Source organism: Microcaecilia unicolor, chromosome 2 (assembly GCF_901765095.1).
Source record: "Microcaecilia unicolor chromosome 2, aMicUni1.1, whole genome shotgun sequence".
Classification (NCBI taxonomy): Eukaryota; Metazoa; Chordata; class Amphibia; order Gymnophiona; family Siphonopidae; genus Microcaecilia; species Microcaecilia unicolor.
This window is the reverse complement of record NC_044032.1, coordinates 319,047,648-319,065,981: the sequence shown is the minus strand read 5'-3', so window position 1 is coordinate 319,065,981 and position 18,334 is coordinate 319,047,648. Positions and strand designations below refer to the sequence as shown.

The 18,334-nt window shown below is 44.3% G+C and overlaps 1 protein-coding gene across 1 annotated transcript in view; it reads left to right on the top strand.

Moving 5' to 3' along the window:
• Window positions 1-18,334, top strand: part of NIPSNAP3A (nipsnap homolog 3A) — a 197,931-nt gene that overhangs the window by 94,453 nt on the left and 85,144 nt on the right. Inside the window, 1 exon segment of the mRNA XM_030194330.1 lies at window positions 12,671-12,820. Coding sequence (XP_030050190.1) covers window positions 12,671-12,820 — 150 coding nt within the window.

The window sequence follows — 18,334 nt, the reverse complement described above, 5'->3', positions numbered from 1 at the left end:
AACTGAAAAATGAGCTTGCGGAGCTACTGTTAGTGAATTTATCCTTAAAATTGAGCGTGGTACCAGAAGATTGGAGGGTGGCCAATGTAATGCCGATTTTTAAAAAAGGTTCCAGGGGAGATCCGGGAAATTATAGACCGGTGAGTCTGACGTCGGTGCCAAGGAAAATGGTAGAGGCCATTATCAAAAACAAAACTACAGAGCACATCCAAGGACATGGATTACTGAGACCAAGCCAGCATGGCTTTTGTGTGGGGAAATCTTGCCTGACCAATTTACTTCAATTCTTTGAAGGAGTAAACAAACGTGGACAAAGGGGAGCAGGCTGATATTGTGTATCTGGATTTTCAAAAGGCGTTTGACAAGGTACCTCATGAAAGGCTACAGAGGAAATTGGAGGGTCATGGGATAGGAGGAAATGTCCTATTGTGGATTAAAAACTGGTTGAAGGATAGGAAACAGAGAGTGGGGTTAAATGGGCAGTATTCACAATGGAGAAGTGTAGTTAGTGGGGTTCCTCAAGGGTCTGTGCTAGGACCGCTGCTTTTTAATATATTTATAAATGATTTAGAGATTGGAGTAACTAGCGAGGTAATTAAATTTGCTGATGATACAAAGTTATTCAAAGTCGTTAACTCGTGACAGGATTGTGAAAAATTACAGAAGGACCTTATGAGACTGGGACACTGGGCGGCTAAATAGCAGATGTCGTTTAATGTGAGCAAGTGCAAGGTGATGCATGTGGGAAAAAAGAACCCGAATTATAGCTACGTCATGCAAGGTTCCACGTTAGGAGTTACGGACCAAGAAAGGGATCTGTGTGTCGTCGTCGATAATACACTGAAACCTTCTGCTCAGTGTGCTGCTGCGGCTAGGAAAGCGAATAGAATGTTGGGTATTATTAGGAAAGGTATCTAAAACAGGTGTGAGGATGTTATAATGCCGTTATATCGCTCCATGGTGCGACCGCACCTTGAGTATTGTGTTCAATTCTGGTCGCCACATCTCAAGAAAGATATAATGGAATTGGAAAAGGCGACTAAAATGATAGCGGGGATGGGACAACTTCCCTATGAAGAAAGACTAAGGAGGCTAGGGCTTTTCATCTTGGAGAAGAGACGGCTGAGGGGAGACATGATAGAGGTATATAAAATAATGAGGTGAGTGGAGTGGAACAGGTGGATGTGAAGCGTCTGTTCACGCTTTCCAAAAATACTAGGACAGTGTAGTAAATTTAAAACAAATAGGAGAAAATTTTTCTTCACCCAACGCATGATTAAACTCTGGAATTCGTTGCCGGAGAACGTGGTGAAGGCGGTTAGCTTGGCAGAGTTTAAAAAGGGGTTAGACGGTTTCCTAAAGGACAAGTCCATAAACCACTACTAAATGGACTTGGGAAAAGTCCACAATTCCAGGAATAACATGTATAGAATGTTTGTACGTTTGGGAAGCTTGCCAGGTGCCCTTGGCCTGGATTGGACGCTGTCATGGACAGGATGCTGGGCTCGATGGACCCTTGGTCTTTTCCCAGTGTGGCATTACTTATGTACTTATGAGGTCGACAAAATCCTGAGTGGTGTAGAACGAGTAGAAGTAAATCAATTTATTACTCGTTTCAAAAGTACAAAGACCAGGTGACGCTCAAGGAATTTACATGGAAATACTTTTAAAACAGGAGGAAATATTTTTTCACTCAACGAATAGTTAAGCTGTGGAACTCTTTGCCGGAAAATGTGGTAACAGTGATTAGTGTATCTGGGTTTAAAACAGGTTTGGGCAAATTCCTAGAGGAAAAGTAACATAGTAGATGACGGCAGAAAAAGACCTGCATGGTCCATCCAGTCTGCCCAACAAGATAAATTCATATGTGTATACCTTACCTTGATTTGTACCTGTCTTTTTCAGGGCACAGACCGTATAAGTCTGCCCAGCAGGATTCCCCGCCTCCCAACCACCAGTTCTGCCTCCCATCACTGGCTCTGGCACAGACCGTATAAGTCTGCCCTCCACTATCCTCCCCTCTTCCCCCCACCTGCTCCGCCACCCAATTTCGGCTAAGCTTGTGAGGATCCATTCCTTCTGCACAGGATTCCTTTATGTATATCCCACGCATGTTTGAATTCCGTTACCGTTTTCATCTCCACCACCTCCCGTGGGAGGGCATTCCAAGCATCCACCACCCTCTCCGTGAAAAAATACTTCCTGACATCTTTCCTGAGTCTGGCCCCCTTCAATCTCATTTCATGTCCTCTCGTTCTACCGCCTACCCATCTCTGGAAAAGATTTGTTTGCGGATTAATACCTTTCAAATATTTGAACATCTGTATCATATCACCCCTGTTCCTCCTTTCCTCCAGGGTATACATGTTCAGGTCTTGGAACGCAAATGCCATACCATTCTCGTAGCCTTTCTTTGCACCGCTTCCATTTTTTTAACATCCTTCGCAAGGTACGGCCTCCAAAACTGAACACAATACTCCAGGTGGGGCCTCACCAACGACTTGTACAGGGGCATCAACACTTCCTTTCTTCTGCTGATCACACCTCTCTCTATACAGCCTAGCAACCTTCTCGCTACGGCCACCGCCTTATCACACTGTTTCGTCGCCTTCAGATCCTCGGATACTATCACCCCAAGATCCCTCTGCCCCTCAGTACCTATCAGACTCTCCCCGCCTAACACATAAGTCTCTCGTGGGTTTCTACTCCCTAAGTGCAGGGAGTAGAAATACTTCCTGACATCTTTCCTGAGTCTGCACCCCTTCAATACCAGACTATGGAAAAGTCCATAGTCTGGTTTTGAGACAGACATGGGAAGCAACTGCTTGCCCTGCGATTTATAGTATGAAATGTTGCCACAATTTGGGTTTCTGCCAGGTACTTGTGACTTGGCTTGGCCACTGTTTGGAAAACAGGATACTGGGCCAGATGGACCATTGGTCTGACCCAGTATGGCTACTCTTATGTTATGTCATTTATAAATTTGTTAAAAAGCAGCGGTCCCAGCACAGACACCTGGGGAACCCCACTATCTACCCTTCTTCATTGAGAATACTGACCATTTAACCTTACTCTCTGTTTTCTATCTTTTAACCAGTTTTTAATCCACAGTAGAACACTACCTCCTATCCCATGACTCTCCAATTTCCTCTCCAGATACACAATATCGACTGGCTCACCTTTATCCACATGTTTGTTCAAAGAAATGTAATAGATTGGTGAGGCAAAATTTCCCTTCACTTGAAGTTCCATTGGTTTGACAAGTCAAATTAGATATCTGTCAATCCTCTATTTTTTGTATAGAAGGACTAGGTTTATGGAATGCATTACCGGAAGCATTGCACAAGACTTGCTCTATTCTGCAACTTAGGAAGTGTTTGAAGGCATATATGTTCACGCAAGCTTTTGCTGGTATTTAGTGACTGCTGTTCGATTTCTGATTTACCGTATTTACCTGCTGCATTTATATTTTATTTTATGCTTTTTGTTCCTTGTGTTTGAAGATATGCTTGTCATTTGTTATTATGTATTCTGCCATCGTGTTCTCTTTCATGAAAACACTAGAGATTCTATTTTCTGTTTGGAATACCCTCCCAAGATCATTATAACCTATGTTATCAAATTTTAAAGCGGAATTTAAAACTCATCTCTTTGGAGAAGCTTTTCGTTGACTCTTCCAGAGTGCCCAGTTCAGGCAGTCTGTTACCACAACGCACTTCTTCTGTTTTACCCCATCCTCTTTACTATCAGCATTGTAATTCCCCCCCCCCCCCCCCCCCTTTTCCTTTTTATGTCATGTCATCATCCTTGAATTTTTGTCTTCCCTTTCTCTCTCTTCCTTTTTTCAGTTTGTAAACTGCCATTGACGGCCTTCATAGGGCAGGGTAGTAAATAATAAAGAAACCTAGTACGATAGCACAGTCTGCAATTTCTTTTGAATAAATAAAAAAAATTACTAACCCCACAAAGTCTCACATTTCCCCAAGGCTGCCCAGAAGGCAGATCTCAGGGAAATCAGTGTGATCACACAAACAAACCCTCCAAAGGAAAAGCTACAAAGCATAAACTGAGATCAGCGGACCCTCTCCAGATCCCCACAGTGCAGAGACATGTCTTCATCTAAATGAAGTTGTTTGAATGCTCTCCATTCTTCCTCTTCCTATTTCCAAATATGTGGCCAAGGCCATCACCAATAAGCCTTTGTTATCCCCAGAATTCATAGCTCCAACACCAGATTAGTCGCATATCAACATGCAGGGCTCGCTGCTCCTAATCCTTCAAAGATTTCCTCAGGAGAGAACCCCCTACTTCAAACCACAACCAGAAGGCCAAAATTGATTCTACTCATCTCAGCCCTCATTATTCTCAAGGATTGGTCACCACATCCTATGATGCTTCATCACTTTGAGTCCTGAATTAACTCCATTTGGTGCACAGCACCATTGAATTCTATCACTGAGAGACTGCAGGAGATTACACCATCTTCTGCTCTCCATACACTGTTTAACCATCAGAGGATCCCATACCCAAGAAACGTGAAGATCATTCCTACCCAAATTCCTACAAAAGATCTCCAAAACCCTCACCCTTGACTCCTAGCAGATGCAGGATAACAAACGATACTTTCAATCCATCTACAGTACTAAGATTCTTGCACATCTGGTTCATCAAATTTTGCAGGACCTCCAACTTCTAAAGTTCTCAGTTTTTTCTGGTACTTTCGACTCTGTCTTAATCGCTTTGCTTCCTTTGACCTGTTCTCCCCTCTTTACCTGTGCCACATTTCCCCTTCTGTCTCACATTCCCTGTCCCGTATTCCCGTGCCTTTCTTCCCATTTCCTTCCCTCCTCTGTCCCTTCCTCAGCATTGTTAAGGATTTTTATTTTGGTATTGTAAACCGCTTAGTCGCCTGTCTAGGATCAATTTTGTGGTATATCAAGTGTATGTACAAATAAATATACATCTGGAAAACTCCTGTCGATGCAGGTGATCTCCAGACGCCTTGAAATAAAGTCTGTTCGGCCCCAGGGTACAACCAGTCTCAACTTCTTCATCAGTCAGTAGTCTCAGAGGCAGCACTAAAAATGTCCAAAGTCCCCTTATCAGAAGCTCATACCCCATCAGGGCACCAGAAGATTCAGGACATCATTGGGGAAAAAGGTGTACCACGGGCCATGGTTAGCCAGTAGATAGTGCAAGATCCGTAACTGAGGGGTCATTATCACCATTCCCTTCTTCAAGAGACAGCCCTCCAAACCCATCACTAGGATCTGCAAGATCAACTCCTCCAATTGCACATCAGCTTACAGGAATGGCACAGTATCCCACATAGCCATAGTCATAGTAAAACTGCCTGACTCAGAGCATCTGGTCATCCAGAGACCTGCATGACTTCCTCATGGATGCGCCCTGCTTTGGGGGCAACTTTTTTGACCAAAATGTAAAAGCTGTGGTCTCCTATATCAAATAGTATTGTTCTGTCTTGCAAGAGCTATCTTTTCAGCTGCCAGACCCCCTTTTTCAGTACCACAGGGCCAAACATCCCCTCTAAAAGAAGACTTGCCCTTCCCTCATATGTCCTATCTATCTTACCCCCTTAGAGCTTCCCAGCACTAACCTGCTCAGCCGTATACTTGGCGACAAAGGCCTCATGAATGCAAGCAGCAGTGTGAAACTTTCTGTACCCCCATCAAACCCAAACTCATTTTTTGACTGACTACTAATGGAAGAAAGGCATCAGCATTTCAGAGAGGCCTGTCACACCCTCGCCACAGAATGGTGAGTTCTAAAACTCATAAAACAATGTCTACAAAATGAATTTCATCCAATCCCACCTGACTCAAGATCCAAGACCAAAGATCTTATTCCAGGAAATGCTGTACAGGCTGCAGTGCTTGATTTGCTTTTGCACAGCTGAGCAATCAAAGACCCTCTATCCCAACAGGGATGGGATTTATTTCTCATCCCCAGGAAGAAGGGAGGGGGGGGGTCCTGAGGCTCATGCTTGACCTCCATAATCCTCATTCTTTTCCTAAAGATAGAGATATTCGATATAAAAATCCAAACCACAATACTGTTTCACCCTACATCATTTGGCTTGCATCTCTGGAACTGAAGGATGCCTGTACCCTCATTACAGTCCAACCTCACTTCTGACAGTTTCTTTGCTTCATATTACTCAGCCACTATTATCAATATTAAGTGCTCTTCTTTGACTTTTCCTCATATCCCAGTGTTTATAAACCCCCAGATTTTATAAGTTGCCCAAATTTACACGCCAAAATTTAAGCACAATCCTGTGATATGTGTGCAACTTCATTGATTAACAAGCCAATTAACAGCAATGACTGGGTGCTAACAATCAATTGTTGACATTACCTGGCACCAGTTGGGATTTGCACACACATCTGGCTGCAAGTTATTTTATAAGGCAGTGTGCCAAACTCCCATAGCATGTATCTCGAAAGGGGGCATTGCCATGGAAAAAACATGGGTATGTTAAGGGGTGTTCAAAACTTTTCATGCATGGTTATAGAATACTGGGTCAGTGTGCCTAAATTGAGCACCAGCATTTACACCAGATACCAGCAGGTGTAATTCTGGCGCCCATAGTTAGGTATGAGATCCACACTTAAGCATTATTTTATTAAGTGCACATGCCCTTTACAGAACAGTGCTGATTTTTTTCCGGTGCCTAATTTGGAGTGTCATTTATAGAATCTGGCCCAAAGTATCTCGCTGTCTTTAGTTTATTTTGTGCTTGCCTTTGCCAATTAACAGATCAAAGTGCAGACAATTCTCATGTAGAGCCACAAAACACCCTTTTAAGGTGGATAGTGTTCACAATGAGCTCCTTTTATTAACGACTATATGTAGATCCTTCAAGAGGTAGTGTGTCGTGATTTAGGCTCTAAAACCCTTTCTGATGTTTTGGTGCCACCTCAGTAAGGCCAATACACAATCTCTCCACTGCAAAACACTATACACAAACTTGTGCAAAAACACACTCTTAACCTTAGCAAACCATAACAGCACTAATTCCAAGGACAGGACGAGCTACAACCTTATGTGTGGAAAGGCAGCACTGTAATTACACCGGGCTCTAAAACCTAGTGAAACAAAAAAACCCCAAAAAGGGTTGTAAATACTACACACTAGTAGAATACTGCACCTTGATTACACATGAAAAACACACGACACAACAGATATGAAGGCAAAACTGGAAAGTTACCTCAAGAAGTCAGACTCAGCATGCAGCAAAGGTCCAAGAAAGCACAAAGGCAGACGGTCTGCAAACTCCAAGATGGAAAACAAAAAAGAGCAGATCGTGTGAAAATAAGATGTAATTTATTTAAACAGTATAGCAATACTCATGTAAATACAAACAGCCCGACACAGGCCGTGTTTCGCCCAACTGGGCTGCTTCAGGGGCTATGAAAAGATAAAATATATAAATATTGTCTGTTATAATATTACACATGTAGATAACATATATATATATATATATATATATATATATATATATATATATATATATATATACACATACATGTATATACACACACAACAATTATATCGTCTATATAAACGTACATATATAAATTTAAAATAATACATCATCTAAAATTATATTAAATATTAATAAAACAGAGATCAAAAAGAATAAAAGGAACAGCTACGACTTAAAATTAAAATTCTTCATATGCACATATGATGGGCAAACATAGGCAATACTAGAAAAATTAAAACTTACATGCAAAATATCACAGATGAACATTTCCAAAAGCTGACATATTCCAGTTAATAAATTCTGAATAAAATACTTTTTTTTACCTTTGTTGTCTGATCATTTAGTTTTTCTATTCACTTTGGTCCCAGTGTCTTCTTTCCATTTGATATTTTTTCTCTCACCATGTCCACCATCCTCCTGTGTCCTTATGCGTCCTTGTGTGTCTTTATGCGTCCTGTCTACCATCTGTAGCCCTGTCCCTATCCTTTCTCCAGTTTCAGCATCTGCCTTCAAAGTGTTCCGATCCAGCCCTTAAATTCAGCAATTTCCCCTCCATCCATATCCAGCATTTCTCCCCTCCATCCATGTGCATGTACTTCCTTTGTCTTTCCTATCCTCCATCCTTGTCCAACATTTCTCCTCTGTTCCCTGCCCTCCACTCCATCCATGTTCAGATTTCTCCTCTCTTCCCTCCCCTCCATCCATCCATCCATGTCCAGCACCTTCCCTCTTTCTCTCCTACCCTTCCATCCAGTGTCATCCCTCTTTCTCTCTCCATCCTTCTACCCATTACCCTCTCCCAATCCTTCCGTCTATTGTCTCCCTTTATATCTCCTTCCTTCTAAACAGTTCTCTCTCTTGACCCTTTTCCATTCAGCATGTCCTCTCTATCCCCATCCTTCCAGTGTCTTTCCTCTTTCCCTCCCTACCCTTACGTCCATTGTCTTCCCTCTTTCTGCCCCCTCCTTCCAGCTTTTCCCTCTTTCTCCCTCCTTTCATTCAGCATTTCTCCGTCTGACAGCTAGGGTCTCCCCCAGTTTCTCCCCAGCAGCTTCTCTCTCCTGCCGATGACCCCTCTTTCTCCCCCCATCTTTCCACTAATCTCTCTCTCTCTGTACCCCTCTTCCATCCAGCATCTTCTCTCTGGCTCTCCCCTGCTCTTTTCCATGGCTCCTCTTTCTCTCCCCATCTCTATCTGGCTTTCCCCTGCTCTTTTCCATGGCCCTGGCTTTCCCCTGCTCTCTTCCATGTCCCCTTTTCTCTCCCCATCTCTCTCTGGCTCTCCCCTGCTCTCTTCCATGTCCCCTCTTTCTCTCCCCATCTCTCTCTGGCTCTCCCCTGCACTTTTTCACTTTCTCTCTCTCTCCTCCAGCGTCCTCATGCATCTCTCCTCTCCCTCATGCATCCCACCTTTCTCTTCCCTCCCCTTCTTGCTTCCATCACTCTTACTCCTTTCTCCACCCCCCTTTTCCCATTCCCATGCCCTGCCATTGCTTTCCTTCCTCCCTCTTCTCCTTAGATGTGCATCTCACATCCTCCTCTCTCCACCCCCCTTTCCCTTTGATCGGTCTGTCTGGCATCGCTTCCCCCCCCCTCGGACTAGTGCGGTACCGTATTGCTCTCCCCCTCTGCTCCTGTCACGTCGTCTTTCAACGAGGCTTCCTGTTCCCGTAGCAGCAACAGCAGCAGCAGCATTAGCAATGATGTTAAAGGCCTTCAACACTAATAATTTACTACGTTCTCCTGGTTCTTGCTTGTTTTTAAGTGTTTTGTACTGCGTTGCACTGATCTGTCTTGATTTGAGTGAACTTCTGGAAGAATAACTATATATGCCAATTTATAGACCCCTGAAGAAGGCCTCTTTGGCCGAAACACGGACAGTGTAGGGTCTTAATAAATGATATTGGCTTTTTTACATTTGTGATTTTAGTTTGGTCTTTCTGTACATCTTCCGTTTTTGTTGTCTTTTTTGGTGTTTTTTACGGGAGATTTGGACTCTCTTTGTCGCGGTAGATTGGATAGGCCATATGGTCTTTATCTGGCTACATATTTCTGTGTAAGTTCAAATCTCCTCTTTTGCTCATTAGTCCTGCTACTAGATGGTTTCTTCTCCAGCCATCCAGTGTTGTTCCCAGGTGGCCCTCTTAAGACTGTTCCACGTGGAGGGGCATAATCAAAAGGGGTGCCCAAGTTTTCCTGAGGACGTCCTCACAGGATGTCCCGGCGAAGGGGCGGGGAAATACGTATTATTGAAACAAGATGGGCGTTGATCTTTTGTTTCGATTATACGGTTGGGGGACGCCCAAATCTTGAAATTTAGGTCATCGCTAAAGATGGTTGTCTTTAGACTTGGTCGTTTCTGATTTTCGGCGATAATGGAAACTAAGGACGCCCATCTCAGAAATGACCAAATGCAAGCCCTTTGATCATGGGAGGAGCCAGAATTCATAGTGCACTGGTCCCCCTGACATGCCAGGACACCAACCGGGCACCCTAGGGGGCACTGCAGTGGACTTCAGAAATTGCTCCCAGGAACTTCGCTCCCATACCTTGTGTGCTGAGTCCCCCAAAACCCACTACCCACCACTGTACACCACTACCATAGCCCTTACGGGTGAAGGGGGGCACCTAGATGTGGGTACAGTGGGTTTGTGGTGGGTTTTGAAGGGATCACATTTACCACCACAAGTGTAACAGGTAGGGGGCGGGGGGATGGGCCTGGGTCCGCCTGCCTGAAGTGCACTGCACCCACTAAAACTGCTCCAAGGACTTGCATACTGCTGTCATGATATCTGAGGCTGGCAAAAAATATTTAAAAAAATGTTTTTGAGGGTGGTATAGTGACCACTGGGGGAGTAAGGGGAGGTCATCCCTGATTCTCTCCGGTGGTCATCTGGTCAGTTCGGGCACCTTTTCGTGGCTTGGTTGTAAGAAAAAAAGGACCAAGTAAAGTCGTCCAAGTGCTTGTCAGGGACGCCCTTTTTTTCAATTATGGGTCGAGGACGCACATGTGTTAAGCACGCCCAAGACCCGCCTTCGCTACGCTTCCGACACCCCCCCGGGAACTTTGGTCGTCCCCAAGACGGAAAGCAGTTGGGGACGCCCAAAATCAGCTTTCGATTATGCCGATTTGGGCCACCCTGGGAGAAGGACACCCATCTCCCGATTTCTGTCGAAAGATGGGCATCCTTCTCTTTCGAAAATAAGCCTGACAGTGACCCTCAGCTTGGGATTCACCCTGTAATGTGCCTGCATTTCCCCTGCTTGTCCTCAGAGAAAGCGGTGTTGCTTACCTGTAGCAAGGATTCTCTGCATACAACAGGGGAATGCCACCCTTTTCCTTCCTCCTTCCCCAATGATAATGTAGCAACTTAATAGTAGAAACAAGAAGTAGCAAAGATAGATTGGGCAGATGGAGGAGACCTCTTGAGAATGGCAAAAGGAGAACTCTGGTACTCTGGATCCATCAGATGACATCACAATGCACCGTGGCTGCTTTTCCCTTCTGTCTGTGGCGAACCCTTATTACAAACTAGTGGAACCCAGCCCATTTCCTCAACAATGAAACGGGCCCTAGGAAGGCTCTCTTGTAAGCGAATTTTTGTCTCTCCCCTGCTCTCCCCTCCCCTCCATGTCCAGTGATTCTTTCCTTCCCTCCCCTCCCCTCCCCTCCATGTCCAGCAATTCTCCTCTTCCCTGCCCTCCCATCCGTGTCCCGCGATTCTCTTCTCTCCTGTCCTCGCCTCCCATCCCATCCATGTCCATCGATTCTGCTCTGCACTGCCCTGCCCTCCACTCGATGTGCTGCGATTCTCTCTTCCTTTGTACCTCATCGTTTTCTGGCTGGCCTGGCTGGCTTCCCTTCCTATCTATTCCAAATGAAATTCTGTTCAGTGGAGGAATAAGCACAGTAGCTTATCCTATATAATAATTTGCACCTCCAACGTTCCATCACTGTCTGGCTGCCTGGGTTCGTAGCATCTCATGACGTCAGCTCACCTCCAGCGTTCCCTTCCCTCCCACCCTCTGACATCATTACATTTTGATGCGAGGGCGGGGCAGTGAGGGGGAATGGAACGCTGGAGGCTGGCTGATGTCATGAGATGTTATGAACCCAGGCAGCCAGACACCGATGGAACGTTGGAGGTGCAAATTATTATATAGGATAAGCAACAGTGCTTATTCCTCCACTGAACAGAATTTCATTAGGAATATATGAGCATCAGAAAGGACAGGGCAGGAATTTTATTGTCCCCCCTTTTTTTTTTTTTTATTTTTTTTAGAAAATTTTTACTGCAAGCAGAAAAATCAGAAAATAGCCATATTAATTGTGACTGCACATCAATTTAAAAATTTAGGGGGTCTTTTACTAAGCTTAGCTTGAGTTATCTGCAGCAGGGCCCATAGGAATAAAATGGGCCCTGCTGCAGATAACTCGAGCTAAGCTTTAGTAAAAGACCCCCTTAATCACATAATCATGATTACAATTTATTATTGCAAGATTAATTGCATAACCCACCCCTCCTGTACAGTACAAAAGATAAAGACAGCAGATATAAATTCTCTCCTGGCCATTTGCTATTTATTTTCTCTCTCCCTACATCCATGTGCAGCAGCATCTTCCTTCTCTCTTCCCTTCCCTCCATTTATATGCAGCATTTCCTCCCTTCTCTCTTCCCCTCCTTGGGGTCCAGCATCTCTCCCCTGCCTTCCTCCCTCCAAGGTCTGGTATGTCTCTCTACCTCCCTCTTCCACCCCATACCTCCAAACTTGCAATCTTCATCAGCAGTGGCAACAATTAAACTAAGCTGCCTCCAGTTGGCTTAAGGGCCTTCTCTCTGTAGCTGCTCACCCACATAGCAACAGGAATTTGCATCGTAGAGAAGGACCCCAGGGCCAGTCACAGACAGCCTGGTTGAATCTCTGCTGGTAAGGACAGCAAGCGTGGAGGATCAGAGAAAGAGAGGGAGATAGGATGGGAGCCTGCACAAGCATTAATTTTATGCTTTAATCATGTTAAATGTGCAGCCCTAATATTAGTGTATCAGTATTCTGTGGCAAAAACCCTTGTGTAGAAGTAAGACAATGTCCTAGGCAAGTTAAAGAAAACAGTTCACTGATAGTTTCTTTCAACAATGGCCTTTGTATACATTTTTCTAGGAGTTTATGAACTGGTCACTTTTCAGATGAAACCAGGTGGACCTGCGTTTTGGGGTCAAGCCTTCAAAACAGCCACCAGTGTTCACACCCATGCTGTGTATAGTAAGCTGATTGGAGTCTTCCACACAGAATATGGAGTGCTTAACAGAGGTAATATTCACTTTGGTGGAAATGATTGGGTACTTGCATAATCCCTTCTATATCTAGGGTCCCCTTTATATTTACTTTGCATGTTTGGTTGTGCTAGGAATAGTAATAATGGCAATTGCCATGAATCAACATTTGCTGTAGCTTGGGAAGAAGTGCATCATGGTTTTAAGCAGAGAAAGGAGCTGTTTATGAAAGAAAATACAGACATGAAGGAGGCAATGCATTATCTAATCTTATATTCTGCTAAATCCAGTCAAAGTTCAAAGCAGATTACATAAAATTGATAGTATTTACATAAATTATAAAACTACACTATCTAGAAATAAATTACCATAGCATCATAAATACATTCCTGGTATATAGTTCTTAAAAACAAGAAATTTATCAAAAGGTTGTTTTTTAGTAAATGGTGAAATATAAGATAGTTCCTCTGAACACATACAGATGGAAGCTTATTCCAAAAATTTGCTGCTTCATAGGAAAGAGAAGTAAACCGGTTTTTACATCTGAATGCAAGTAGATTTAATCATACAATCTCAAATGTCTAATCTGTGTAGGAAATAAAATTAAATGGAACATGTATAAAGGAGCAGAAACATGTTTAAGATTGGTTGTATGACTTTTAAAACCACACAATATTCACACTTTAATAGGAAGCCAATGTCTTATCAAATGGCTCTCTGGTAAGAGCTAGATAAGTAATATTAACAGGTTTATTTTCGAAAGAGAAGGGCGCCCATGTTTTGACACAAATCGCAAGATGGGTGTCCTTCTCCCAGGATCACCCAAATCGGCATAATCGAAAGCCGATTTTGGGCGTCCTCAACTGCTTTCCATCGCGGGGATGACCAAAGTTCACGGGGGGGGGGGGGTGTCGGAAGCATAGTGAAGGCGGGACTGGGGCGTGCTTAACACATGGGCGTCCTCGGCCGATAATGGAAAAAAGAAGGACGTCCCTAATGAGCATTTGGCCAACTTGGTCCATTTTTTTCTTGCGACCAAGCCTCAAAAAGGTGCCCGAACTGACCAGATGACCTTCGGAAGGAATCGGGGATGACCTCCTCTTACTCCCCCAGTGGTCACTAACCCCCTCCCACCCAAAAAAAAAACTTTAAAAATATGTTTTGCCAGCCTCAAGTGTCTTACCCAGCTCCCTGACAGCAGTATGCAGGTCCCTGGAGCGGTTTTAGTGGGTGCAGTGCACTTCAGGCAGGCGGACCCAGGCCTATCCCCTCCCCTACCTGTTACACTTGTGGTGGTAAATGTGAGCCCTTCAAAACCCACCACAAACCCACTGTACCCACATGTAGGTGCCCCCTTCACCCGTAAGGCCTATGGTAGTGGTGTACAGTTGTGGGGAGTGGGTTTTGGGGGGGGGCTCAGCACACAAGATAAGGGAGCTATGCACCTGGGAGCAATTTCTGAAGTCCACTGCAGTGCCCCCTAGGGTGCCCAGTTGGTGTCTTGGCATGTCAGGGGGACCAGTGCACTACGAATGCTGGCTCCTTTCATGACCAAAGGGCTTTCATTTGGTCGTTTCTAAGATGGGCGTCCTCGGTTTCCATTATCGCCGAAAACCGGGGACGACCATCTCTAAGGTTGACCTAAATGTTGAGATTTGGGCGTCCCCGACCACATTATCGAAATGAAAGATGGCCGCCCATCTTGTTTCGATAATACGGGTTTCCTCGCCCCTTCGCTGGGACATCCTGTGAGGATGTCCTCAGGAAAACTTGGGCACCCCGTTTGATTATGCCCCTCTAAGTGTGAATACTGATAACCTCTGCGAAATCTCTCTATAGATAAGATTTTCCAGTTTTAGGTTGTACAGATTTTATATTTATGATAGTGGTCAGTCAAAAAAAAAAAAAAACACATTATCCAAAGAAACCTCACTAGCATATGTACCATCAAAACTCCTTTTCAAAACTAAAAAACTGAAAGAAAAAAGAGCTTCAAAATATAACTCCAGTATAAGCTTGATTTTTTTTTCTTTCTATTATAGGTTCAAAAAGCCTTCCATCTTTTGTCATTCACAGATAATCACTCATATAGACAAAAAAGTTCTATTTATTATTATTATTATTATTTTTAGCATTTATACCCCGCTCTTTCCCGCTAGATAGCAGGTTCAGTGCGGCTTACAAGGTATGGTACAAAGTATCACAGAGATAATACAAAGTATGGTACAAAGTATCACGAAGATAACCCAGTTGTAGAGAGTAGGGCAATAGGAAGAGATGTGGGGGAGAGGATTGGAGTATGGGTAGTGTTAGTGGTGTGGATTAGGTTCAAGAATTAAGTTGGGTTGTTTGGGTATGCTTGTTTGAAGAGGTAAGTTTTCAGCAGCTTTCGAAAGGGTAGATGTTCATTGGTTGTTTGGATGTGTCGAGGTATTGCGTTCCAGAGTTTGCTGCCTATAACGGAGAAGTTGGATGCGTAGTAGGTTTTGTATTTGAGGCCTTTGCAATTGGGCAGATGGAGATTGAGATATGTTCGAGAAGATTTGGACCCGTTCCTGGCTGGTAGATCAATCAATTCGGTCATGTAGCTTGGAGTTTCGCCATGAAGGATCTTGTGGATCATTGTGTGGGCTTTGAAGTTTATGCGTTCCTTGATAGGGAGCCAGTGGTTTTTCATGTAGTGGTGTTGCACTTTCGAATCGTGATTTGCCAAAAATGAGTCTGGCTGCTGTGTTTTGGGTGGTTTGGAGTTTTTTTATGATTTGGGCTTTGCAACCGATGAAGATGCTGTTGCAGTAGTCGACATGGGTGAGTACTGTGCATTGTACTAGATTGCGGAAAGTTTTCTGTGGGAGGAATGGTTTTACTCTTTTCAGTACCCACATCATGTTGAACATCTTCGTCGTCGTGGCTTTTGCATGAGTTTCTAAAGTTAGGTGGTTGTCTAATGTTACTCCTAGGATTTTTAGATTGTCACGTCGGGGGTGATCAGAGTGGTTGGGAGCAGAGTGGCATATTGTGATGAAAGGATTAGACATTGAGTTTTTTCTTTGTTCATTTTCATCTTGAAGGCGTTGGCCCAGGATGCTAGGATGTTCATGGCAGTGATTATTTTCTCCAAGATTTCTGTAAGGTTGGATTGGAAAGGGATGAATATTGTGACGTCATCAACGTAGATGAAGGGGTTGAGGCTGGATTTGGATAGGGATTTAGCCAGAGGAATCATCATAAGGTTGAAGAGGATCGGGGATAGAGGTGAGCCTTGGGGGACTCCGCATTTTGATGACCATGTAGGCGATATTGATGAGGTTGATTTGACCTGATATGATCTGGTGGTGATAAAACTTTTTATCCACTTAATGATGTTTCCGCCGATCCCTTGTTTGTCCAATAATTTTGTGAGAATATTATGGTCTACCATAACAAATGCACTTGATAAGTCGAACTGCAGAAGAAGTATTTTGTTGCCAATTGAAATTTCCTGTTTGAACCTGGATATCAGGGTGAGCAAGTACTGTTTCTATGCTGTGTGCAGGTCGAAAACCTGATTGTGATTCATGTAATATGGAGAACTTTTGGGTGAATTAGATGCCCAATATAAGCAAAAAGTTCTGAGAGTGAATTTATCCTGCAGGAAAAACAGACACACTGATAACACTTTTTTTTCTCTGATCATGAGTAGCTGAGAGACCTTTCCTTGCCATTAGTGCTTTCATAAGCTAATAGAAAGTACTCTAATAGCAATTAGGGGCCCTTTTACAAAGGTGTGGTAGGCTGTACATGTGTGCAGGGTGTGCCAAAACAAGAGTACCACCAGGCTAGCGCACCCTTCTGGTAGTAATTTCATATTTGGAGCACACCTATACAACCGGGACAAATGATTTTTTAAATTTCCTACCACGCGCGGCGTTTATGGCATTAATCAGAAGTTGGCATGCACTGACTGGTCACTGTGTATTTAGCATGTGAGCCCTTACCGCTAGATCAGTGGGTGGCGTTAAGGGCTCAGGCCGTAAATAGGTGTGCGTTGGTTTCAGTTTTACTGCAGACAATTTTCCCAGCCCATTGAAAAAAAGCCCTTTTTCCCAGACGTGGTAAAAATTGGCCTGGTGCGCACCAAAAACACCCGGCCACACTACCACAGGCCACTTTTTGCAGCGTCTTATTAAAAGGACCCCTGAACTTTTTAACAGTGCTTGAACATACTCTCTCTGGGGTACTGGCACCCCTAGGTGACTCAAAACCTAGGAGATATGAAGACCAGTCTCCTAGACAATAATAATACTATCAAATTATCTCATTTTGTTATAAGCAGTCTTAATGTGCATTTTCATAGACTATCATAACAGACAGATGTGGAGGGGCATTTTCGATACAACATCTAAGTGCGATTTTGGAGGTTTTAGTGAAAACGTCCAAAATCAGGCAAGCATAATGGAAAGATATTATGTTCCATAATACTGGTGAAGAACGTATAAAATGGAAACGTCTGACAATCAGAAAAGATGTTTTTTAGACACAACGTCCATCATACAAATGGTCACGCTAGAAACATCCTCTCTATGTGCAGAACCTCATAAGGCACCGCACGTGTAAGTACGTTCATGCACGTGCTGAACGTCCATATAAGGCACTGCACATTTCAGAACATTTATTCTGAGAGCAAAATGGCAATCAGGAGAGAGCCGAACTTTAGTCTTGCTGAGACACTTCACCTGGTGCAGCTCTGCATAAGGCAGAAACGGTGCCTATTTAAATGGCACCACCACCTGCCACCAAGAAATGTCTCCATAAGGACCTTAATAAGAGACATCCTTGCAAGGTGCAGGAATGGCAGCCTCCCCCCCCCCCCCCCCCCCCCCAGCATTGGACATGGGCTATCAGGTCCCCCTCCTGTTGCACCACATATAAGAGCTCCCTCACCAATGCAAGTACTGACTGAAGCCTCTCATTCAAGAGTAATGGGATATGTGCACATCCACATCCATAAATATAATCAGTATCCTAGAAAGGAAAACCATTTCCACATCCCTGCAATACTGCACATGCAGAACAGAAAGGGCACTCTCCGCCCCATGTCCACCTCAACTACCATATCACCTGTGCCTATGTAATGTTCCACCCCCCCCCCCCCCCCCGCACACAAGATGGCCGCTGCTTAGAGGTCATGGGAGCAACTAGCTCCTATGACACGGGCTGGATATTGGCCAGAAATCGGCTGGGAATGTTCAGTCCCACATGGGCACAGAGGACAGGGGACTAACGGTCAGCTGCTATCTAGTCCAGACCGACAGCCTCACCTCAAGAGTGGAGAGGAGAACGTTATCGAACCAAGGTCCTTCCACGAGCATCCTTGCCGGGAGGGTCGCTGCCGCCGAGTGCCGACCACGGCTTCCTCCCTTCCCAGAGCCGCAGCACTACCCTGCCGGGCGGGTCGCTACTGAGAGCTGGACCAGCTTCCACTGAACAACACCAAGAGAGGCACCGGCTGGACGCCCGCCCGAGGCTGTGAGGAGAAGAAGCAGTAACGGCGCCAAAGAGAGCAGGAGCA